We start from the raw sequence: 25,805 nt of genomic DNA, 5'->3' as shown, positions 1-25,805 counted from the left end.
AAAAGGTCATATAATGTAAAGTTTACCATTTTGTTTGCGCCATAAAGAAATTGATCTTATTAAGAAGGTGATCATTAGACAGAAATAGTCATTAAGGAATGCTTCATTCTAATAACAAATATCATTTGTTTTGCAATATCGTGAACATAATTGGTGTTTGTAATTGTTCACATGTCATAGACAAAGGGTGTTTATTGGAGTAAATAAGGATTGGTAAAGGGGACAGCCAGAGCTAGGTGAAATTTGTGATAACAACTTTATGTATGTATACCTTAATAGGGAAATTAATGGCAAAATGTGATCAGAGGGGACAGCTGTTAAATATAAACAGACTGGGACCCAAATACTGACCTAAAGGGAATATGGGGAAGGCAACTTGAGACTCTGATAATGAAGGTTAGGAATGGTATTTATGTTATTTAATTGTTTGGTTCATGTCCTTTGTTTATTTGGCACCATACATGTATAATATATAGCCTTATTCCAGTTTAGGCAACGAGTACCAATACTGTAATTCAGCTTGGCCTCAATAAAGGAAATCGTTGACATGGATACCTGCATTTTCTTTCCTCTCGCCTCTGGGATTTATTATACATTTTTATGCCATAATTCGATCAGCCACTGATGTGATCAAATTGATCCATGTACCTCTACGGGAATATTATGTGAATTTAAATTTAATGATAAGGTAAGTATTTCAACACATTATAGCATTAATGCACATGTATTACTACCACCGCTATGCTCACTAAGCCTCGTTTTCGTTCAAAGATGAATATTCATGAGCTAATATTAAGAAAGGTCTATATGGCTAGCCAGTGTTAATGAGGGACCTAAAGCGAGACTAATTCTCCTACTGAGAGTGTGGTTTCACACCTAGCCAAACCTTGTATTTCAAATTACAAACCTCCTCTGGATTTGACGATCTCTAGAATCAGGCATGTAGTATAGACAAAAATAACCAAGCCAAATTTTAATGATTTTTTTTTTAATATTCTAGAGACTAGTGGCTAGTCTAATCACAACTGTTTAAATATTGGATTGTATGCTTTATTTTGCAAGCTTTAGATCAGAACATTTCTTCTATTTCAGTTTTCTTATCTCAAAATAATGCTCCCGATGAATTTATAACAAGTCTTCATTTGAGTCAATTTCATTTAAATCAAAGTTATATTATACCGATATATGCTCCATAAATTATATGCGGATGTTGAATCAAGAACGTTTTACACATTATTCACATCTAAACGATATCAATGTTTTGAGAATAAGAATGTTGGTATTTTAAGAATAAGAAGGTTTGCAAGCCAACATATAGCTTTAGATGCAAGTACACAACGAATTTCGGCAATATTGGCCAACTGCAATAAATGAATATATGCCCAATTTATTAAGTACGTAACAAAAAAAACCACTCAGGATTTATTCCAAAATCTATGCAAAAAAACCTGCATGCACATCTACACATACCCCTCCTTTTGACACATGTCATTATTTTTCTTAAATTTTCTTTATTAAGCATCACTTATTTTAACAATTAGTACTATTCACTACCAGATATATATAGGTACTATCGCTACAGGTATCATCAATTGTGGAGGTCCTGGTGTTTTGTACTCCAACTGATAAGGCAATCACTGACTTTATATAAATGATCTTTGTTAAGGATAAGTTATTACTGTGGCCACTAGAGATACACTCTGATTGACCTCTTGAGACACCAGCACAATCTAATGCAGTTTCTTTACACCCCCTCCCCACGATCCCCCTCCTACACCCCCACCAAACCCATCCCCTCTGCTCTTGATTATAGATAATATCAAAGACAGCATATGAAGGTGCTGTCTTGTGCCCTATCAACCTATCCATATCTAAAAGTTATGCCCATGTCGCTTGTTGGCCTGTGGACCAGATAACTTAAATTATATACTGGGGTTATGTAAAATCTATTATTAATAAATTCATCATATGCTCGGGTAACTTGGAATATAAAAGATAACTGAACAGTAATAACTAAAATGTTTTTAGGAACAGCTGGATGCGACAAGACTGGGATACAGCTTTTATGTCTGTAGCTCATGTGGTTGAGTCGTCCCTGCACTGACTTCGGAAGATTGAAGTTCAACTCTACACCATTTTTCAGTTTTACTTTATCTTGATAAGCAAAAGAAATCATTTTATTTTGTCATTTTTTATATATATTTTAAATAAAAGTGATATCACTTAAATAAACTAGAAAGTGAAGAATCTGATGGAAAATATTCCTCAGAAAAAAAATCACTAATCCTGTAAGATATGCATCTTTTTATATATATATCAAATATAATTTTCAGGCAATGTACCATGTTATATTATACATGCATGCAATAATGAGAAATATCCCTTTAAACATTATACAATCAAAATCCAGGATGGCTGCATAAAGGCATATATTTTTTCTGACAACTAAAGACCAAGGAAAATCTACATATACAAATTGAGATAGATCGGTTAGTACTTTCGGAGAAAAGGCTGTAACAAATTTCAAAAATAAAAATCCAAATTTGGCTGCATGTCATGTTGACAGATCAAATTTGGATTTAAATTTTTTAAATTACAATATACACAATCAATTCACAAGGCCAGTCTGTATATGAAATTTGATTTAGATCTACTTCCTTAGAAAACCTAAAGCAATGCCCAACCTTTTAGCTTTAAAAGACAAAATGACTTGCCATACTCTAACTGCAGCCAACATTATACTCTGACCTCTAAGGATAAAACCTGACTAAAGCCAGCAGTAACTGACCACAGCCTCCTGGGGTAATGTTATGTTTATCATCCTGAATCAGCACCATTAGTCTAGAAGTCTAGATAATTTTTGTCTATATGTTAAAGATATTTCTGTCAGTATGAAAAAAGCTTGTATACAATCATTGTAATCACACTTTTATACTGTCGTCCAAGACTTTACATTCAAGCTATAGTTTTTATCTGAAGACTAAAAATCAATAATAACGAGTGCCAAAGGACATTGGAATTAATTTTGCTATGCAAGTAGATAGAAGAAATAAATTATAGATTATTTTGTTTCTAGGCAATGACAGATCTTTTTTTTTTAATTTAATGGTTTAATTACTAGTTATGCATCCTTTCAGGAAAAGGTTCTGTTTGCTATGCACAGAAATTTAATTTAAGTAATTAAAAGAGGCATATAACAAGGTCAGGTCAGTCTCATATTGTTGTACTTATATGATATCACAAGAAATGGGAAACAGTTATAACTATGTGAAGATTTTACTTAATAATTTTATCATTTATAATAATTTTGTTTTGGTATAGCCAAAGGAGAAGCTATCAGACTGACAACAAAAGAAAGCAAATACACATCTGACCCCAAGATCATAATTTAAAACAGTCTTTAGAAGTTCAGAGTTTTCATTTTCTTCTATTTGAATTATTATTAGCCATTCACAGAACTTATTACTTTTCTTTGACAATAAAAACATTTGATAGCCATTGATGAACTAGGACTATTTTAAAATTGGTAGCAAAAATATGATATAAAAAACCCTTTTGCATTTGGAGTAACTAACTTATTGACGGTTATTATTAAGTATTTTGATCGTCTATTGCCTAGAGAATCCAGAAGATTGCTGAATCAAATTGAATAATTATGCAATACCTAAACAGTTCTGATTAAGTTTAAGACATTTAATGGGCATCATAACCATTTTCTAGAGAATAACATTAAATTAAATCAATAATTTTACATAAAATTATGAACCAATGTTGAAACATTATGTTATGGTATGTATATCATAATAGACTGGCGTGACCAGTCTCTAGAATATTGAAAACATCACTTAAATTTGTCTCATTTAGATAATCTAATGAGGAAATTAACTCTGTTAAAAAAGTCTTCTCCAGAACTTGGGGTCTGGTGGCTAGTCTAATACCATAGGTGAAAGTGAATTGCTGAAACATGACACTGACAGCCCCTAGCTCTGTTTATACTTTCTAGCCCCATGCGATGACTGACCATCCCTTTCCCTCGGAGGTTAATTATAGATATGAAAACTAGGGCATGCAAGGCTGACACTATTGAACAGGTTAGATTCTGATGTTTCAACACAAACTGGAGGGAAAAATTAGAAGCCAATGGGGATTTATAAATTGGAAGGATTAATGGACACTGAATGTGAGTGACTATGACATAAGGAAGTCATCTCTGTGGCGGGAAAGCACATTACACAACAAGCAAAGAATACAGTGGATTCGTTTTAGACATCTATCAATCACAAATAATGATAAATACATGTAACTCTCTCGGACCTCAAACTGGTAAAGTATGTGGATGGCTCTTTTAAACTCATCACATTTTAAGGAAATCACCATTCTACATAACACACGGATATTTGTTTTGTGTTATATTAAATACATGTTCACAGTTGAATTAACATTTATAGCCCTGATGGTAGTGGATAAGTGGAGCATGTGAACTAGAATGTTTGTGTTGTGATTTGTGCCAGTCACATTCATTATTGGATTATATATAATGCATATCATGTGATATTTATTCTGGTTCTTGGATAAAAAGATATGTATGTGTGAGTTTTGGATTCTGCAGTCAAACCTGAGAAAAGGTAATGCACATAACACTTAGGCCACGGCTGTAAACCTGTTTTCATCTGCCTGTAAAGCAGATGCAAACAAAAAAAATTAACTTAGATTTACAGATACCTTTCTTTATAAAATAATTCTTACATAAGAGAGAAAACAAATAGATTATAATTTTAAGTCACAAATATTGTTTATTTAGCTAAAAATCATAAAGAAAAGGGTTTTTTAAAGTGAATGGAATTTATCATAAGGGTGTTATTAATATAATTCATAGCAATTGGAGGGAATCTTTTTTTTTTATATAATGTTGAAAATGTTTAATCTTTCTCATGTCCCAAGACATTATATTACATTGATTGGCATTTGTTACATACTAAACCATTAAACTTCTACAAATACTTTAAACATAAATAAGTTTTTGTATGATTAAATTGAATTTGAATTGATATAAATCAGTTTGAATTAATCAATCAATAACAAATCAATTCCTTATCATGATATAGGAATTTATTGTAAAAGTTTTATTTACTTTTGTATATACATTGTACAGAATGGATTTCTCATTTTAAGCATTTGTTTTTTCTCTATTCTAATTTTTGTAATGAAGAAATATATACACAGGTAGATAGATAGTTGGTTTTGTATATGTTTGTTCAGTATACAAAATATTTGGAAAGTTACACCTTGATTTATTTTTAACATCTAAATATCAGTATTTCTATTCAATGCTGACAAAAATAAGAAAATAACAGAAATGATTCAAACACTATTTCTTGTCAATTTACATTATATGCCTTTTCAAAAGCAATTTGTATCGAAATCTTCAAGGGCATGTTCAGTTAATAAAATTATTTCTATTGGAATGTAAAGTATTTGTTTGTTGTTCATTTCTTTTTTCAAATTAATATGGTATAGTTTATTCTAGACAGAATATTTACCACACATCAGGATTTCCCAACTATGTCAAAGTAAAAAGGATGTATACGTATTAAAATCATCGAAATATAATAGAATATCAGATTTATTTGATCTATTATGGAATCCTGAATAAGGTTTATTATTCCGTTCTAGACTACTTAAATATATTACATCTTACAAATAAACAGCGAAATATTTTTGTTTGTTTGTTTATTTGATTAATTAACATCCTATTAACAGCTATGGTCATGTAAGGACGGCCTCCCATGCATGCGGTGTGTTGCGTGTATGTTGTGCGAGGTGCGTGTTATGTTGTGTCTTCTTGTATAGTGGAACTGTTGCCCTTTTTATAGTGCTATATCACTGAAGCATGCCGCCGAAGACACCAAGCAACACACTCCACCCGGTCACATTATACTGACAACGGGCGAACCAGTCGTCCCACTCCATGTGTGCTGAGCGCTAAGCAGGAGCAGAAACTACCACTTTTATAGACTTTGGTGTGTCTCGGCCAGGGGACAGAACCCAGAGCCTTCCTCACAGGGGCGAACGCTCAACTCAAGGCCAAAAGTGAGGCGGTGCCAAGGGAGGCATTAGGAAAGATAAAGTCAGTTAGGAAGAAAAGAAAAGATAAGATCCTAAATTTAGTCGCCTTTTACGATCATGCAATAGGGGCAGCAGGTACAATTCTAACGCCCTACCTGCAGGACAGACAGCGAAATGAATTTTTTTGGTATCGATCCCGAAAATCATTTTGACAAAAACACTGACATGGGACTGAGAAAGATTTTTGGGATCGATCCCGAAAATCATTTTGGGACACTCATGGGACCGAGAAAGATTTTTGGGATCTATCCCGAAAATCATTTTGGGACACTCATGGGACTAAGACAGATTTTTGGGATCGATCCCGAAAATCATTTTGGCAGAAACACTCCTATATATAAGACTAGGACAGATTTTTGGGATCGATCCCAAAAATTATTTTGGCAGAAACACTCATGTGACAGAGACAGATTTTGGGATTGATCCCAAGAATTTTTCATTTTGAAAGACATTTTACTGGCTTTCAAAGCATCAGTACAAAAATCATATTTCATATATTAGGAAATACAATGTTATTAAGGTAAAATTTTTGTCTGTTTAGCATTTTACACAAGCATCAGTCATTTCTTACACATGTATAATCCTTAAAATACACAACGAAAAGAGGAACGCCATAATTTTTTCCTATAGAAATTGGAATCAAATTAATTTGTTTATATTCCAATTAAACAACGACATAGATACACCAGTATGGAGCATTAAAGCTTTGATATTGACTGATGTTATGAACATGGAGGTCTTGCACTTTTAAAAATATTTAACAATTACATGAATTAGTTAAATTACTCATTCATTCCTGAAGACACATTTAGACTCTTCTAAATCAAAGACTAGACCAGTCCATTATAAAATTTCAGGGATGATTGAGTTCAATATATTTACATATCTACCTGGTCCAAAGCTTGTAAAACTTGCATGATGATATCTATATGTTAAAACATGCTGTATATTCTGTGTGACTCTGATTAACTAGCATGTACACTTGTGTGTCTCATATATCAATAACTAATACATACAAGTATATATACCCAACAACCTATCCATATATACCTGCCATTCTCCGAGAAACGGATGCAAGTAACAACAATCAACCCCTATGATAATCGCCTACTTCAGAAATCATAACCTTCTACTATCACATCTAATGAACACCTCTCTCTTTCTGTCCGTTTCTGCGAGTGACCTCTGTTTTACCAATTTTGACAAGTTATGTTCCTCTTTAATTCTTTTATGATGAGTGCCCCTCTTCTATCATTTTCTAATTCTTTAATTGAAAAAAAGTGTTTCACATATTATGATATTGAAATATTAATAATAGTAACAAGTCATTACTATGATTACAAAAAAAATGATAATGACTGTCTTACTTTTAGACCAGCTGAGATTACAGCATGTCATTTCATGATATTTCAAATTTCAGTTCTTGAAAATCTTGATCAAGAAATGGAGAAAATATGTAACCTATAGTTTAATTAGAGTACCTAACATAAATTAATAGTATTTAGTAAGAGTTTATTAGTATACAACAAATAGTTAAGAATGATCTAGTACAGTATATTACTTATACAATGTTAGAGATATTATCACCAATTCCTGTCCATATTTACTAGGAGTATGAGAGGTTCGCGTCCCGGCAGTTTGAGGACAAGTACCAAAAGTCCGGGGACAGTCAAGGAAAATGGGGACCTACACTATGGTGTGGCTCATATTGTCAATCGACGTAACGATGAGTTTGACATCAAAGTGTGGCAGCAGAAAAAACAACAAGCAGAAATCAAAAGGTTTGGTTCAATATTCTGATGCTTTATTTTTCTCCTACACTTCAAAGGAGAGGATGAAATAAATTGAAGCTGTTCAGAATTATTTTCATATCACAGGTCTAACAACTGTGCTGTACTCGACCCAATAAACACCAAGGGTGCTAAAAAAGATTTAATAATTAGGGAGTGCTAAATAGAAACAAATTTTGAAATTTATTCTACAAAATAAGCCATAAATACATTTGGAAAAGAAATTGGTAAGCAAACTAACACAGTTTTCATATTTTCAATCTGCATTTAATTTGAAGCCTTAAAAAGGGGGAAGGGGTGCTGATAAGGATGGGCTCACTTACTGGGTCAAATATGGTATGTCAAAATTATTGTCCATTATGGACAATCTAATGTACATCATGGTTTTGCTGTATGATGATATGTGACTCTTTCACTGGTTCAATGTACCTCTAAGTTAAAAGGTTAGTTATGTAATTATATTTGTTACACAACCAGTGAATGTTTCATGTGTGGTGTTTCGAGGATTTGTATGATTTATACAGATAGCTTCTTTTATCCACATCATCAAGAGATTACTTTGCCTGTCTAATACTTTGGAGTTTTCTCGGTCGGTCACATGGTTCTTCTGTGATGTATAGTCGGTACTAGTTATTGAAACATCACACATGAAACATTTGCTGGTTTTGTAACAAATATCATTTCATAATTTCTCACCTAAAAAAAATGTTTAGAAATTAAAACATTAATGTGCACAATCTGTGCTACTCAAGGGGATGGCCAAGAATGTTGAGGGATGATATAGCCTGTTTTATTTCTACCAGGAACCAACAGGAAGAAGACCTCCGAGAGAACCATCCATTTTTTGACACGCCTCTATTTACTGTCGGGAGAGAAACTCGGTTCAGAAAAATTTGTCAAGTGATCGTTAATGCCAAATATAACTACATGTTGAGGGACCCTGTCACAGGCAAGGATATCAACAGTAAATACAAACGCATACAGTAAGTAAACTGGCATGTTAAAAATAGTAATAATTCGGGTGATTATACATCAGTAAAATATAGTGGCGGTTATGGTGTCTTGGAGATGAAGTCAACCTTTGTCAATTCAAAATCAACAGGAGTTTGGTAAAATAACTTTAGGCAGTTTTAATTAGATTATTCTAGTTGAATGTAGGTGATAAACTTCAACAGGAAAATTTAAATCAGTTCTTGCATTTGTGTATATCCTTGTTTAGCATGGAAAATTCATTTTTAGGTAAATCTGCATGTAAAAGAGTATTAGAAAAAAGTGAATTATTGTTTTTCTATGCAAAGATCAAGGTCATGTTTGATATTTTAGCTTCCTGTAAGTGATTTTAAATTGGAATAATTAAGAATTATTGGAAGGAAGATATAGTTATAAATTTTGCCACTGGTTTAATTGTTATGTAAAACAACTTGTGACTATAATTGTATATTACAGTAAGTTACTTGGCCTTGTGACCTACCTAGACTGGGTGATGATCATGGTAACTATCATGTCTTGTATATCGATGATGTTTGAGACGCCACTATTCAGACTAATGGACCATACCAGCCTCAAGGTAAAGATACTGTATACTGAACATCATTTCTTCCCTAATTTACAAGGTTATGCAATGGTTGCTATGGAAAAGATACCTGTTATTTACTGTGATAGGAAAAATCAACTCACATATGCTTAACATTTATATGATGCCATCAATATATGCAACATAACCAGGGGCCTGCATGTATTGTCAATAATGTCACCTATTTTGACACTTACTCGCCATGTCTCTGATAATGGCAAGGAAAATACTCTACTAGACTATTGATGATAAAAGATGAAACTTAAGTATAGTATCTCAACAAAAATCTACGATACTCACAGGAAGGTTTCAAATATATATAGGGAGAAAAGTAATGGACATTGGTCTGTAGTGCAGATAGGGATATCTCAAACCTTGTTAAGGATTTTGGCTGGGCAGCACTCGGTAAGCCTCATGCTGCCAAGACAAAATCTTTCATTTGTGTTGAAATATCCTTAATACTTTGACAGATGCATTCTCTTTATCCATATTCTGTATTATGGTTATGTATTGATTGTGACGTCATGTGACTGGGAATGCAATGTCATATTTTTCTGAGAACACAACATGAGTTTCCTTCACAAAATAAAGACATCACAAAGGATACCTACCCGAAAGGGAAGTAATTCTGTAATATACAAAAACGGAATACCAGTACTTAAAGCTTCATGTAAGTTTCATATAAATTGTAAATACATTTTGAAGGAAGGGAATGTTGATTCAAATGCACATATGCATGTATTAGATGTACAAATAATATTTTTGATTCCTACAGGTGACGGAGTATTTCTTTGTGATCTGTATGAGTCTGGAGATGGGACTTAAGGTGCTGGCTAACGGTTTTTTCTTCACTCCAAAAGCTGTAATCAAGGATTTTGGTGGAATTCTCGACCTTTTCATTTACTCTGTAAGTGTATTTATCATAATTTTGATAGAATTCTCTTTCTGTTATACTGGTGATTTTATCAGATGTTTTTCTCTCTATTGTACAGGTCAATGCTTTCTCTTGTTATGATTCAGGTATTAAATCTTGGTATTATGAAACTCTGGCCAATACTCAATTTACCTCTCGGCTAGGGCAAACTGTTTAGCTCATTAATGTCAAACTAGTAATTCAGAGGTCTCGAGTTCAATCCTTAGTGGATGCAGTAATTGAATTTTTTATAAAATCATGTGCTATGTTACATAAAAATGAAGTAATATTTTCTTTATGTTTTTCCACAGGTAAGCGTGATATTTGTGTGTTGGATGCCACAGGAAGTACCCCCTATCTCATTAGCCCAGGTGTTTATGATCCTACGCTGTCTCCGTCCCCTCCGTATCTTTGTCCTCGTCCCACACATGAGGATGGTGGTGTATGAACTTGTAAGGGGATTCAAAGAAATCTTGTTGGTAAGTGCTATTATATTATCAAATTGGATGGTTGATGATTCTTAAGGGTTGATGATTCTTCAGAGACATCCATATAAGTTTCAGTCAGATCAGTTCACTCATTACTTTTCCAAACTTTAATGATTGCAAAAGTCAATGTTTCATTGTGTATTTATAGATGATATATGTCATCACTTCTGGTTAGAAAATGCGAGGGTCCATGTTGGCTAAGTGGTTAAGATGTTTCGACATATTACGACAAGCTCTCCACCTCTGGGTTGCGAGTTTGAATCCCATGTTGCCAGATCGGTGGTTTCTTTTTGGGTACTCTGGTTATCTTTCATTTCCTAAACCTGACATACTCTTAAATCACCCTGGCTGTTGTTAGGACATTTAACCCAAAAAACCATGGAAGACGCCATACCATGTTAAATTTGTTGTAAAATTACTTCTTTAATTAAGTAAATGCCTACAGAATGCATACCTACATATTTTTAATTCTGTATCTTATGTTATTGATATAAAATCTCTCCCTAGGTATCTGTACTGCTGATCGTCCTCATGTTTCTCTTTGCTACCTTTGGAGTTCACCTGTTGGGCGGACGTCTAGCCAGGTGTAACGACCCTGCCATTCTATCCAGGGTAGGTATCAGACACATTAACCCTCTGGTGAATAAAATTACGGTGGTAGATTCACATCACCAAAGAGCTGCATTGCTCATGATATTTCCTATGGAGTTTTGCAATGTTTCAGGGAATAATTTTGATTAATAACATCAATAATGATTTTGAAAATCTCTGTATTTGATATGTGGAAAATTAAATGAAGATAATCATAATAAATTCTATTAATCAATTTATGGATGGGAGTTACTGCTGAGAGCTTGAGAGATTTTTACTGTAGATTTCCCAAAGTTTTATATGCCATATGGAAATTCAATTACTGTTTGTTCAAGTCAATAATGAAATTTGAAGATGTGGTAGAAAATTGAAGATTTTTGCATCAAAGCAGTGTCACCATGTTCAATTTACTTTGTCACCATTACTAGGGATGCAGGACATATACTTTTAGTTTTGTTGTTAACAGGAGAACTGTACTGGGATCTTCCTCAATCAGGTGTATGTTACTAAGATGAAAGTCAAAGTCAACAAAAACCAGCAGCCTGGATTCTACGTCCCTAGGACATGGTAATGCCCATAGAAACAGTCTGTTTTAAAAAGGAATATTGAACATTGTATTTCATCTGTTATAAATAAATTTCACTTGAAAATCACATTTAGGTCCCCACTTGGTGAAAAAAAAAAAAAAAATGTAATTTGAAAATTGAGCCCTCCCAAAAAAATGTAATATTTCATGAATTGATGTAATTTGTGAAAAAAGAATAACTACTTCATCTTTTTCAGAATACATGATATTTTTACCGCTCTAGGGTTAATTAGATGAACATTTCCAGACAATCAATTTGATGTTAAATTTGCTACTACAGTCAAAATTGTTTTAAGAGACCTTCCAAAGGAGATTGAAAAATAGGTCACATATGACAGTTGGTCTCTTAATTGAATCACCCCTTTCGAAACAATTAAATACATGTATCAATGTATATTGTGGGACATGTTTTGACAGTTTTGTTGTACTAAAAACAGTCACAATAATAGGAAATTATTAAATATATAATATATCACATAATATAATACATCTTTTAATTATGTACAGTATTTAATTTTAGGCACTTTTATTTTTCAATTATCTATTTATTTTTTATTTATCTTTCTGTTTTTATTCATGAATAAGATTAAGAATTTCTAAAACAAATATTTGTTTAGGCCTACCACTTATATATCATAATTAGCTACAATGTATTTAAAAGCAGAAAAAATTAAAATGATTTTTAATGTTTTTTTTTTATTTTCTTTCATCATTTTATTCATTTATTTCATAGATAAAAAAATGGAAAAAAAATAGTGTGAAAAAAATAATTTAAAAAAAATCCGGAAATCAGCTATTTCCGACTCCTCTGTTACTATCTCCCAAAATGGCTGCCATCATGCTTAGCTACACTGATACATTTTCAGTATTTCTACATTCATGTCGTTCTTTTGTGAGTAAATCATTGTTCATCATTATTTTAGTTGGTTTTGGAAGTGATTATTCTTGATTTTCATCACAAACATCGTGAATAAATAGCACATTTTCCTTGCAATATCCAGCTCAGACATGCAGACGGCTTCGGTCATCAGTACCGAAGCCGAGAGACTTCATGCATGAATAAGTGCTAATTTATGTCAAAGTGAACACCTTGTGTATATAACCAAGCCATATGGATAGCTCTTTTGTCTTGCCTTAATGGGGCTGGGTTGGAAGCCCTACAGGATAGTTAACTGGCTTGGCTTTATATATGAATAGAAGACAAATGCATGTGTGATTTGGGTCGTTAAATACAGAACATCGAGTGTCGTTGGATCCTAAAAGTATGGTCGCTTGTCGCATAAGACAGACGGTCGTTTAATACAGATAGATTATATAGTAATTTTCGCTGGGAGGAATAATTTAGGTCGTTTAAGACAGAAGGTCGCTGAATTCAGAAGGTCGCTAAGGCAATTTTGACTGTATATAATAAACTCATTTTCAACTTACAGGACGAATCCGTACAATTTTAACTTTGACAACATTGGAAATGCCATGTTGGCCCTGTTTGAAGTACTGTCCTTGGAAGGATGGCTGGAAGTGAGAGATGTCATCATCGAGCGAGTCGGCACGGTCAGTCACTTTTCTGGGATATGGCGAACATTTTATAATATTTATACTTTCATTGCAACCCTATTATGTAACCTTTCTCATTTGACATTGTTCAGTGCATGAACTGCCATCTGCTTATTTTGATGTCATTATCATTGTGACACCAGCAATCACAGAAGATGGCTGTTGGAATGACTGTTCCGTCATTGACAATACTGAATTATTCATTATAGATGCAAAATCTCTTAAGATTTTCTATAAAATTGTAAAATATATTAATAAGCATTGACCTGCATTCAGTTGGCAATTATGGGAGGATGAATGCCAACTGGACAATGCAAATTCAGCATGAAGTGCTAACATGCTTCATTAAATTTTCCATTATCTCATAATTGCCAACTTAATGCAGTTCAATTTTTTATGTCCATTTGTTTGTATTTTCAAGATCCATGTTATTTACATCCACGTGTTTGTATTTTACAGGTCCATGCTATTTACGTCCATGTGTTTGTATTTATCGGCTACATGATTGGACTGACACTGTTCGTTGGTGTAGTGATAGCTAACTACAGTGAGAACAAGGTCAGTATAAGATAGCTAACTACAGTGAGAACAAGGTCAGTATTAGATAGTTAACTACAGGGAGAACAATGTCAGTATTAGATAGCTAATTACAGTGAGAACAAGGTCAGTATTAGATAGCTAACTACAGTGATAACAAGGTCAGTATTAGATAGCTACCTACAGTGAGAACAAGGTCAGTATTAGATAGCTAACTACAGTGAGAACAAGGTCAGTATTAGATAGTTAACTACAGTGAGAACAAGGTCAGTATTAGATAGCTAACTACAGTGAGAACAAGGTCAGTATTAGATAGTTAACACAAGTAGTTGATAGTAACAAGTGTCAGTATTAGATAGTTAACTACTGACAGGTCAGTATAGATACAACTGTCAGTATTAGATAGCTAACTACAGTGAGAACACTGTCAGTATTAGATAGCTAACACAGTGAGAACAATGTCAGTATTAGATAGCTAACTACAGTGAGAACAAGGTCAGTATTAGATAGCTAATTACAGTGAGAACAAGGTCAGTATTAGATAGCTAACTACAGTGAGAACAAGGTCAGTATTAGATAGCTAACTACAGTGAGAACAAGGTCAGTATTAGATAGCTAACTACAGTGAGAACAAGGTCAGTATTAGATAGCTAACTACAGTGAGAACAAGGTCAGTATTAGATAGCTAACTACAGTGAGAACAAGGTCAGTATTAGATAGCTAACTACAGCGAGAACATCAGACTCTACAAGTCCTTGATATTGATTGACCTTTGTGTGTTTGTATGACTTCTGACAGTAACACTTATTACATTAACCAGGGGACAGCTTTACTCACTGTGGACCAGAGGAGATGGCTGGATCTGAAGGGCAGAATCAAATTAGCCCAGCCGCTTCATATCCCTCCTAAACCAGGTAACTTTCCTGTTCAATCAACAACAGTTAAAAGTCAGGAATAAATTTGTAACAAGAGAGGAGAAAATGAAGCAAACAGACTAGGGTTTGAATCCGGGGGCCCCCGAACACTAGCTGGATGCTTTACCGATAGAGCTACCTGTTTTTGCATCAAGACTCTGTTTTAATTATTTGTTGATAGTCTAATAAAATGTTTTGTAATGAAGATGTGTTTCTTCCACAGATGCAGCTGGTCTGCGTGCTAAGATGTATGACATTACACAGGATACCATGTTCAAGAGAGCCACCGTTCTTCTGGTCCTACTTAACTGTAGCCTGCTGGCAGTACCGGTATGTATTGTAGTAACCATCCAAACTACACCTCCGACAAAGCTTAGTTCTTCTGTAGGAATTGATGATTTTGGTTTATAACAAGCAACAGTTGAAACATTTCCATATAAGCATGCATACAGACTACAGTCAATATACCTCTCAGGATTAAGTGATAGTGACTAGATAGGGTTGTGATTAAGTGACTAGATATGGTTGTGATTAAGTGACTAGATATGGGTTGTGATTAAGTGACTAGAGATGGGTTGTGATTAAGTGACTAGAGATGGGTTGTGATTGAGTGTGTATAGTGACTAGATATGGGTTGTGATTAAGTGACTAGATATGGGTTGTGATTAAGTGACTAGATAAGGGTTGTGATTAAGTGACTAGATATGGGTTGTGATTAAGTGACTAGAGATGGGTTGTGATTAAGTGACTAGAGATGGGTTGTGATTAAGTGACTAGATATGGGTTGTGATTAAGTGACTAGAGATGGGTTGTGATTAAGTGACTAGAGATGGGTTGTGATTAAGTGACTAGATATGGGTTGTGATTAAGTGACTAGATATGGGTTGTGATTAAGTGACTAGATATGGGTTGTGATTAAGTGACTAGATATGGGTTGTGATTAAGTGACTAGATATGGGTTGTGATTAAGTGACTAGATATGGGTTGTGATTAAGTGACTAGATATGGGTTGTGATTAAGTGACTAGATAGGGTTGTGATTAAGTGACTAGATATGGGTTGTGATTAAGTGACTAGATATGGGTTGTGATTAAGTGACTAGATATGGGTTGTGTAGTGACTTAAGTGACTAGATATGGGTTGTGATTAAGTGACTAGATAGGTTGTGGGTTGGTGATTAAGTGACTAAGTGACTAGATATGGGTTGTGATTAAGTGACTAGATATGGGTTGTGATTAAGTGACTAGATATGGGTTGTGATTAAGTGACTAGATATGGGTTGTGATTAAGTGACTAGATATGGGTTGTGATTAAGTGACTAGATATGGGTTGTGATTAAGTGACTAGAGATGGGTTGTGATTAAGTGACTAGATATGGGTTGTGATTAAGTGACTAGATATGGGTTAGTGACTAGAGATGATGACTAGAGATGGGTTGTGATTAAGTGACTAGATATGGGTTGTGCTGTTCAATGGTGTCTTTGATAGCATCCTAAGTGAGAGCGCTATAAAAAGGGCAAGAGTTCCACTATAAAAAGGAGGCACAGTATGTATATACCTCAGCCTCCCAAAATGTACAGACATTCACACATGTAGCACAATTGCATACAGGAGACACTCTTAATGGCCTTAGCTGTTACAAGGAATAATAATATAATATACAATAAATAATAAGCCGAATGAAAAAAACAACGGACCAACCAATCTCATGATTGAACAATCAAAAAATTATCAAATCCCCCATGAGAAAACTTAACTTGACTTCTCTAAAAGATAATATTATGTAGTGATTAAATGCATTTGAACTAATAACAGTACAGGCCAACTCCATGTCTTGTGTGTTCAATGAAAATCTGTTAATGATGACTTTCAGAAATTTTTTTATATTTTTATTTCAGTGGAAGGAATCCAACATGCCGACAACCTATGCCCTGGCTACAGTATCTGCTATATTCACGATGATGTTTTTCTGTGAGGTAGGTGTAGCATATAAGCCCATCCTATTAACAACAATAGCGTCAACTTCAAATTTCTGTCAGTCTCTAATTCTACAAATCAATGGTTTTGGAGAGGCACTTATTGATAATGCTTAAAAACTGTCATGTTTCTCTGAGAAATTAGTACATCTGACAAATAAATTGTGAAGAAATTTAAAAAAAAAAAAAAATTGTTGATTTGACTTCTGACAACAGCTTCTATATGATAATTTTTTAATAACAAGCAAAAGCAAACTAGTAAGACATAAATACTCCCTACTTATATGTATTCTGTCTTTGCATATTACAGAGTTAGCTCCCTTGCGGGTAGTTATCCATCGTTACGTCATAATTTTGTGAGCGCAATTCACGCCATTTTCTCCGAAAAGTATGACGTTACGCTCGCAAAAACATGACATCACAATCAATACCTACCGGCAAGTGCAGATAACTCTGTAATATGCATATCCGGAATAGGATGGGTTAGTGACACTGTAGACTTGATATTACTATATAGTGGTTTTCATTTACAGATAATGAAAGATTTGCTACGTATTTCCACAAAGCTTGATGCTGAAAGATGACCTCTATGGTTTACAACTGTTTTAACTTGACAAAGTGCAAATAATTTTCCCCATCAAATGATCATGATATCAAATAGTAAAACAAGAAATTTTCTCTCACAAAAACAACTATACAATGCACCCTTCATTTTATGGCATCACAATAAAGATCTAATATAAGTTGGTGTGTATGTATACAGGTGGTGATGAAGATGATTGCTCTGTCACCGCGAGGCTACTGGACGAGCCGGAGAAACAGATTTGATATGTTTGTCACATTCCTGGGACTTGTATGGATCATCCTTAATTTTACAATCGGGGTAAGTGGACATCTGAAGAACTTAATCACAAAATAGTCTAGACTTAGCCAATCACAAGTTACGTTATTGGCTATGCTGAAACTTAGGTCGAAGATTATTTCTTGATCTAAGGGCCCGAACTTAATCTGTATTTAGGAATTTGGTCACCTGCAGAAAACAAAATAATAGCATCATTCTCTTAATTAACACAATGTTGATGACACCAATTCATTCTCGTATGTGAACATAGCGCTTAATACATTTATGTACGATATGCAACATATGAATTAATGTTTTAGACTAAGGAATCGTGTATTTTGGCTGCTAATTATCAGTTGAATTTACACTGGTAAAAAAGGTACAGTACCTTTACTAATATGTGTACAATAAAAAAAAGTTGAAAATGATACGGGGTTCAATATGCTGTCTATACAGTGACCTAAATCATTTCTCAAAAACACTGCTTAGTTAAACATTTGAAGTGAGCCCAGTTTAGTAACTATTTCTTATTCACAGAAACACAAATGTTGTCTTATTTCTGTAAGATACATTTACGAAGAATTTATGCCATATTTTTCATTTTCAGAATGACAAGACTCATTCATTTGGATTTATTGTGATAGTTTTGAGATTCTTCACCATAACTGGAAAACATGTAAGTTCTGGTTCTCAGATCCAAGGGTGACTTTAAGACATATTTACAAAGAAGTGAACATTGGATATAGATGATTAAAAAAGAAACATGCAATGACACCGATGATGTATTTCTAGTGCTTTATGTGTTATAATAGAGTAATGTGTGAAATAATTTAATATTAAATGTATACTACAGGTACATAGTGTGACATACTGTCTAGTCAGTGCTTGTTAAGGATAAAAGATAAATAATAATCAGTAATATACACTGCCATCAAACTTAAATTAGGAGGAAAAACAAACAAAGATTTTAGTAAGAAAAGAAGCAATAAAATGAGGATATCATTATAAAAAAAAGAAGGAAATATATATCAGTTACTGTTCTGGATTGGATAATTGCTGATGATCAGGCAGCTGATCTGGGAAAGCACTCTGACTAGTATTTGGATTGAGAGTCGTGGGTTCGAATCCCAGTCTGGCCTTGTATTTTTCTGCTCCTACTACAGGACTATGTTACCTTTCAGGCGACACTGAAGATGTTGATGCAGACTGTGGTGATGTCGGTGCTGAAGAGTTTCTTTATCATCATGGGCATGTTTATACTTATGATGTTTTACGCGTACGCTGGTGTGATCTTGTTTGGTACAGTCAAACATGGCCACGACCTCGGCAGGTACGCAAGCATTTCTTCTCTTTAAAGAATTGTCCAAAAAATGTATTTTGCTTAATTATCTTGTGGTCATGAAAACTTCCATTTATTGTTTCAATAAATGTATAATCTTGAAGATGTGAGTATAAACATTGTGGTTTATGTATAAGTTAGAGAACTAAAACTTTGTACTTTGCTATATTACATATAAAATTAACCGATGCATGCAGACATAATCATACGTTTAAATTGAACATCACATTAGTCAAGAGATCACAATCTTTTCATCATAGACATGCTACGTTTGGGACGTCATCCAACGCTATAGCTCTGCTGTTTAGGATCGTCACAGGGGAAGACTGGAATAAAATCATGCATGACTGTATGGTAAGTTTCTCTCTGTTGGTATTGTTGTGGGTGGCTGATAAGGTAAACCACCATTTAACTGTCCATTTGAGGCTCTGTATTTTGTCCCTGGCCCAAAAGTTGCAGGTCAAAGGACCAGATACATGCCAAAAATCGTCTGCCCGTGAATCCTGTGTGGGGCATTTGCAAAGTACTGCCTACTGGTCAATGGTTTGGGTTTTTTTGTTTTTTTTTTCTGAAGATAACCAACTTTCCTCCAACTACAAACCTGACACGTCCTTACATGAACCTGGCTGTTAATAGGATGTTAAATTAATAAAACCCTAAAACTCTGTTGGCAAGTTTCAGAAACATTCTCTACTGTGTATTATAGGTGAGTCCACCGTTCTGTACCCCGGCAGACCCCGGAGAGAACTACTGGCAGACAGATTGTGGAAACTTTACAGCTTCCCTCCTCTATTTCTGTTCCTTTTACATCATAATCACCTACATTGTCCTCAACCTGCTGGTCGGTAAGTGCTCAACAACAGTTACCATATTTATTGGATTATAAGTTGGCCCTGGGTGTAAGGCCTTTTTACATTTTTTGCCGGGTGTTTTACATGTATAAGACGCACCATAATACAAGAAACTAAAGAGAGACTATTTAGATAAAGAGAAAAAGCTGTTACCCAAATTGCTTAAATACATATGCATCACTAAAACATTATCTTGTTTAATCTTAAAGTCAAAAATGTCTATTTCACCCCGACACTGTTTAAAAAGGCTTTTGTTCCAAGAATTGAAATTAGCTAATTTGAAATTAGCTAATTTCAATGCATTCAAGTTTTGAAAATCTGAATTATGATTGGAAACTAACCAGAATTACCTCCCTTTGTAGCTATCATCATGGAGAACTTCTCCCTGTTTTACTCCAATGAAGAGGATGCCTTGCTGAGTTACAGCGACATCCGACATTTCCAGAACACGTGGAATCTGGTGGACATTAGTAGAAAGGTTAGTCTGACTGTAGACTTCACAGTAATTCCAAACTTTATTGGCGGGGCTGAGTGTTAAGATGTCCCCACATATTACCACAAACCCTCCACCTCTGGGTTGCGAGTTTGAATCCCATGTGGGGCCGTTGTCAGGTACTAACCACTGGTTTGTGGCTTTTTTCGGGTACTCAGGTTTTCCTCCAACATCAACCTGACACGTCTTTAATTGACTCTTGCTGCTAATAAGATGTAAAACTAAACAAACAAACAAACAAACCTTTTATTGGTAAAAAAACACCGGTTTAACATTTGATTGTGGTCCCAATTGGACCTGATTAAGACCGAATATGTCTTGTAAAACTCTGGCCACTTAAATATTGTTATCAAGTCAATGCTATTTTGATTTTCTCTCTGTGATTTCAATATATCAATATACTTTTTTTCTCATGAAATTTTTATTAGTTTTCAGCATAATACAGTTCACAGTACAAATATATCAATATACATGATAACTGAACAGGAGTCAAAGTTTTAGTGACCACACCCAAAAGTGATGATCTAAATACCTTCATATCAAGCAAAAAGAGGGTTAATGGTAACTAATATTGACATTTCCCAGGGTGTTATTTCTGTGAGAAAGGTGAGGCTGTTACTACGGTTACTGAGAGGTCGTTTGGAGGTTGACTTGGAGAAGGATCGACTGCTGTTCAAACACATGTGTTATGAGCTTGAAAGACAACATGGAGGAGCTGAAGTTACATTTCATGATGTTTTAAAGTAAGTATTTCTTACTTGTAAAAAGTGTTAAGACAAACTACATTTATTTTCATGTTAATTATTATTTTAAAAGCAAACTAGCTTACTGATCAGTGGACATCAGTGAAAGTTTATATGAGCTGTCTCTTACTTTGCAACATGCTAGCTTACCGATCCATGGACATCAGTAAAACCTGTATTTATATGACCTGTCTCTTACGCTGCAACATGTTAGCTTATTGATTCGTGGACATCAGTAAAAGAAGATATATATTTGATCTGTTTCTTATTTTGCAGCATGCTTGCTTACTGACCAGTGGACATCAGTAAAAATTTTGTATGACCTGTCTCTTACTTTGCAGCATGCTAACTGCCCGATCCATGGACATCAGTAAAACCTATATCTATATATAAATAAATATATCTATATGACCTGTCTCTTATGTTGCAGCATGCTAGCTTACCGATCCATGGATATCAGTAAAACCTATATCTTACTTTGCAGCATGCTAGCTTACCGATTCGTGGACATCATTAAAATCTATATCTATATGACCTGTCTCTTACTTTGCAGCATGCTAGCTTACCGATCAGTGGACATCAGTAAAAGCTTACAGCTAGAGGAACTCTTGGCCAGACAGGAACTCGAGTGTACTATAGAGGAGGAGGTGGCTAAACAAACCATCAGGAACTGGTTAGACAAATGTCTCAAACGAATAAGGGCGGTATGTGTGTTGTAATAAACCCACTCCTTAAGATGTGTATCTCATTGGATAGTATAGATTTGTAATGATAGAAGAAATGTTATATTGACCAGACCAGGTATAGATTTGTAATGATAGAAGAAATGTTACATTGACCAGACCAGTATAGATTTGTAATGATAGAAGAAATGTTACATTGACCAGACCAGGTATAGATTTGTAATGATAGAAGAAATGTTACTTGACCAGACAGTATAGACCATTACCGACCAGGTATAGATTTGTAATGATAGAAGAAATGTTACATTGACCAGACCAGGTATAGATTTGTAATGATAGAAGAAATGTTACATTGACCAGACCAGGTATAGATTTGTAATGATAGAAGAAATGTTACATTGACCAGACCAGGTATAGATATGTAATGATATAGATGGATAAATGTTACATTACCAGACCAGGTAAGATTTGTAATGATAGAAGAAATGTTACATTGACCAGACCAGGTATAGATTTGTAATGATAGAAGAAATGTTACATTGACCAGACCAGGTATAGATTTGTAATGATAGAAGAAATGTTACATTGACCGGACCAGGTATAGATTTGTAATGATAGAAGAAATGTTACATTTACCAGACCAGGATTAGATCCCCTGCTTATTAGATAACCAACAATTTTGTATTTCAATCAATCATGGTCAGCTGTAGAATCTTTGTTTAACTTCCCTTTAAAATTGTTCTACATGTGCTTGGTTACTATACTTGATATTTATTTATTGTTTTAATTTACAGAAGGAACATTCCAATATTTTGACAAACCTGAGGGCGACCAATGAGCCATTGTTCACAGTGACAGAACAGCCGTCTAGCGCTGCTGAAAGCAGTGAAGAAAGTAAAGACGAAGGTCCCACTTTACCTCGGACCAGGAAAAAGGGTACAGTGGAGCTCCAGCCTCCTAACATTACCGTACAGCCACCACCCCTGTCTCCGCAGGGCTCCTTCGTCAGGAAATATCTGAACCCTTCCCTGGGGGATGGTCTTTCCCGCAGTGATAAGGACAGACCCGGTCTCAAAAAACGGAGTATTAGGATGCCTGCAGGTATGTATCTCCAATGGTTCTGTTTCTTTCCATCAAGTGAAAGTTTGTTTTGCATGTGTTTAAACTCTCCTTTCTGAATTTTTTATCAATGCTGTCTATGCATTGCGTTATCTTTTACCACAGTTAAAATTGGCTGGCAATGATGTAAATAAAAAAAATATGGGGATTAAATTTATTATGTACATAATTTTTTGGGACTGAAGAGTATGTACAAGTACATGTACAGTGTATTTGTTTTCTCTTAGTGCGTTTTAAACATGAAAGCTTAAAGTCACCTTTAAATGATCTTCTATGAAAATACACTATAATAATAACAAAACTTTACAGCTGGAGCCAAGACCCTTGGGGTAAATCTCGGTCAGGTCACAGAATCTGCTCCAGAAGATACGACTCCTACACAGGAAAAAGTGATGGAAACTGTCCTGATTGGTGAAAATGTATCTAACAACGTTCAATCATGGTGGAAAGACCAGCTCGGCGGGTTTCCTGTCCTTGACATAGACTGATGGGGAACATCCATATGCTGACTAAACTAAGCTGTATTTAATAATATGACATTGATTAATGGAGAACATTCATGTTTGAGTGTAATTGAGTGCTCAATGTGTTAGAATGATTAATATAGCCTCTACTTATGCTCGCATGTGTTTCTATACAATGTCGGAGATAACATTGTTGCACTGATGAGGAACATCCGTATGCCGACTAAACTTGCTGTATTTCCATTAAATATCATGATATTGATTAATGGAGAACATCCATGTTTGGGTGTAATTGAGTGCTCAATGTGTCAGAATGATCTGTTATAGACAGACTGGAAACAGTAATTGGTGTTTTCACTTTTGTGTATTTTACCTTAAACAGATCAAAACGGAACTATAAAATTATAAATTTCTTGCCAGAAGTTTTTATATCAAAATCTGGTAATAGAACATCTTTTGCTGATATGTTGTTACCTTTATGTCAGCAAATTTTGTATTACATAACTGACCCATTCAGTCGTATCATAAATATTGTTAGACAGACGTGTAATAACAGTATTGTGATGTCATAGCTAGGTAAAAATGATTAAAGACGTTAAGACGTTATATAATTGCCTCAGTAAATGGAAATGTCAAAGCTGAGCCTAATTTCATCATTCTGATACTATATTTTGATAAGTAGAATTTTACACTAGTGGCTATGTAATAGATGAAGTATTATCAAATAAATTGCATATTACAAAGCCACTCATGTAAGATCCTCTATTTATGAAATGTATACCAAACGCGTCACCAAAGATTTCACCAACAATCATATTTTTTGTGAAATTTTCTTTTAAGAATTATACTGTTGAATACTTTTTTATTTCAAGAGTCTTTGTACATAGATATTGTCTTTTATTTTGGAAGTGCAATATAAATTAAATTGTTTACAATTTGTGTGCAATATAAGCTATACATGTCTGTAAAACAAGTTTTACATGAAAGGTTGTATTTTAAGGGTAAATGCTCGGTGAGAATGTTTGAATGTTTCGTGATATCATAAGCAAATAAAACCATAGTTTTTATTCACAGGGACTTAACACATTCCTATGACCCAGAATATAAAATATTGGCCTTACCGAGGTCAAGGTTCAGGCCAATTTGTTTAATCTGTGGTATTGGAATGTGTCAAATTGCTGTGTTTTTAATTTGTCCATGATTCTAACCATTTGTGGAAATAAACTGCTTTTACATACTTTAGACACACAAAGTAATCTACTCCTGTGAACAGATTGTTACAATATAGTCAACACAGGAAATTATAGAAACGTCACTTTATTGAAATTGAAGCAGATACTCAGTCAAGAGCATATAACTCTACTACATGTAGTAAACACTCTGGAAAGTTGATCTAGTTTTCAGTATTTGTTTTCTAGTTTTTGTTTGTTTATTACTATTTACATATTATGTCTTGAATTTTTTGTAGCTTTTAGTTTTGATAGTTTTTTCTTTTTATAAATACACTGACCTTAATCAAATGACTTAACTGCCATTGACGAGACAAGTAGAACCTCTCTGCAATAATCTTTTGTTAAATAATTTTTAATTAATTATAAACTACCCTTGTGATTACAAATACTACTATCGTCACCAATATTTTGTCTTTGAATATTATAAAAGAATTATCTACCCTTGCCAGTAGGTATTGATTGTGACGTCATTTTTTATGAGTGTAATATCATATTTTTCAGAGAAATCAACAGTTTCACTCACGAATTAATGACGTCACCATCGATACCTCCCCATAAGGGAAATATGTAATTAACTGCAATATGCAAAGACAGAATATAATGTAAAATTTAACAAATTGGACAGAAAATGTTGCTTCCTTTGATTTATACAAATGCATTGCTGTTAGTGATTGTCTGTACTTGAACTGGACTAATTAGCCAAAATCTTGTTATATCAATAATGTGTTCAGATTATACATGATCAAAGTAAATATATATATATATGTTGATTGTTATACAAGACTCCTGTTTTTACTTTTAAGTGTACTGTAAACCAACTGTTATTCACATGCGATTTACTTTCACAAATTTCGCAATGCATGTAAAATTGCGAAATGTATCTTCATGAAGTAATGTCTATATCTCTTCAATTGATATGAATTTCCATGGAATTGTTCAATTTGCAAATGTTAATCTTCATGAACTTGTTGTGAAATAGAAATCGTGAAATTT

The 25,805-nt window shown here is 34.1% G+C and overlaps 1 protein-coding gene across 3 annotated transcripts in view; it reads left to right on the top strand.

Annotated features, from left to right (window-relative positions):
- LOC138307892 (sodium leak channel NALCN-like) overlaps positions 1 to 25,593 on the top strand; it is a 51,124-nt gene extending 25,531 nt beyond the window's left edge. For all 3 annotated transcript variants that reach the window (XM_069248811.1, XM_069248812.1, XM_069248810.1), the window contains 22 exons: positions 7,737 to 7,907; positions 8,720 to 8,899; positions 9,363 to 9,483; positions 10,265 to 10,396; positions 10,714 to 10,881; positions 11,398 to 11,502; positions 11,948 to 12,048; positions 13,498 to 13,618; positions 14,081 to 14,179; positions 14,979 to 15,072; positions 15,296 to 15,402; positions 16,970 to 17,047; positions 17,811 to 17,930; positions 18,496 to 18,564; positions 19,070 to 19,218; positions 19,488 to 19,581; positions 19,934 to 20,072; positions 20,441 to 20,556; positions 21,157 to 21,314; positions 21,868 to 22,018; positions 22,792 to 23,098; positions 23,426 to 25,593. In XM_069248811.1, the coding sequence (XP_069104912.1) occupies positions 7,737 to 7,907; positions 8,720 to 8,899; positions 9,363 to 9,483; positions 10,265 to 10,396; positions 10,714 to 10,881; positions 11,398 to 11,502; positions 11,948 to 12,048; positions 13,498 to 13,618; positions 14,081 to 14,179; positions 14,979 to 15,072; positions 15,296 to 15,402; positions 16,970 to 17,047; positions 17,811 to 17,930; positions 18,496 to 18,564; positions 19,070 to 19,218; positions 19,488 to 19,581; positions 19,934 to 20,072; positions 20,441 to 20,556; positions 21,157 to 21,314; positions 21,868 to 22,018; positions 22,792 to 23,098; positions 23,426 to 23,604 (2,959 nt within the window). In that variant the 3' untranslated portion in view covers positions 23,605 to 25,593. The remainder of the gene's footprint in view (positions 1 to 7,736; positions 7,908 to 8,719; positions 8,900 to 9,362; positions 9,484 to 10,264; positions 10,397 to 10,713; positions 10,882 to 11,397; positions 11,503 to 11,947; positions 12,049 to 13,497; positions 13,619 to 14,080; positions 14,180 to 14,978; positions 15,073 to 15,295; positions 15,403 to 16,969; positions 17,048 to 17,810; positions 17,931 to 18,495; positions 18,565 to 19,069; positions 19,219 to 19,487; positions 19,582 to 19,933; positions 20,073 to 20,440; positions 20,557 to 21,156; positions 21,315 to 21,867; positions 22,019 to 22,791; positions 23,099 to 23,425) is intronic.
- The last annotated feature ends 212 nt before the right edge of the window (positions 25,594 to 25,805 follow it).

This window comes from Argopecten irradians, chromosome 14, assembly GCF_041381155.1.
Source record: "Argopecten irradians isolate NY chromosome 14, Ai_NY, whole genome shotgun sequence".
NCBI lineage: Eukaryota > Metazoa > Mollusca > Bivalvia > Pectinida > Pectinidae > Argopecten > Argopecten irradians.
Note: the sequence above shows the minus strand (reverse complement) of the source record. Positions and strands in the feature narration are given on the sequence as shown.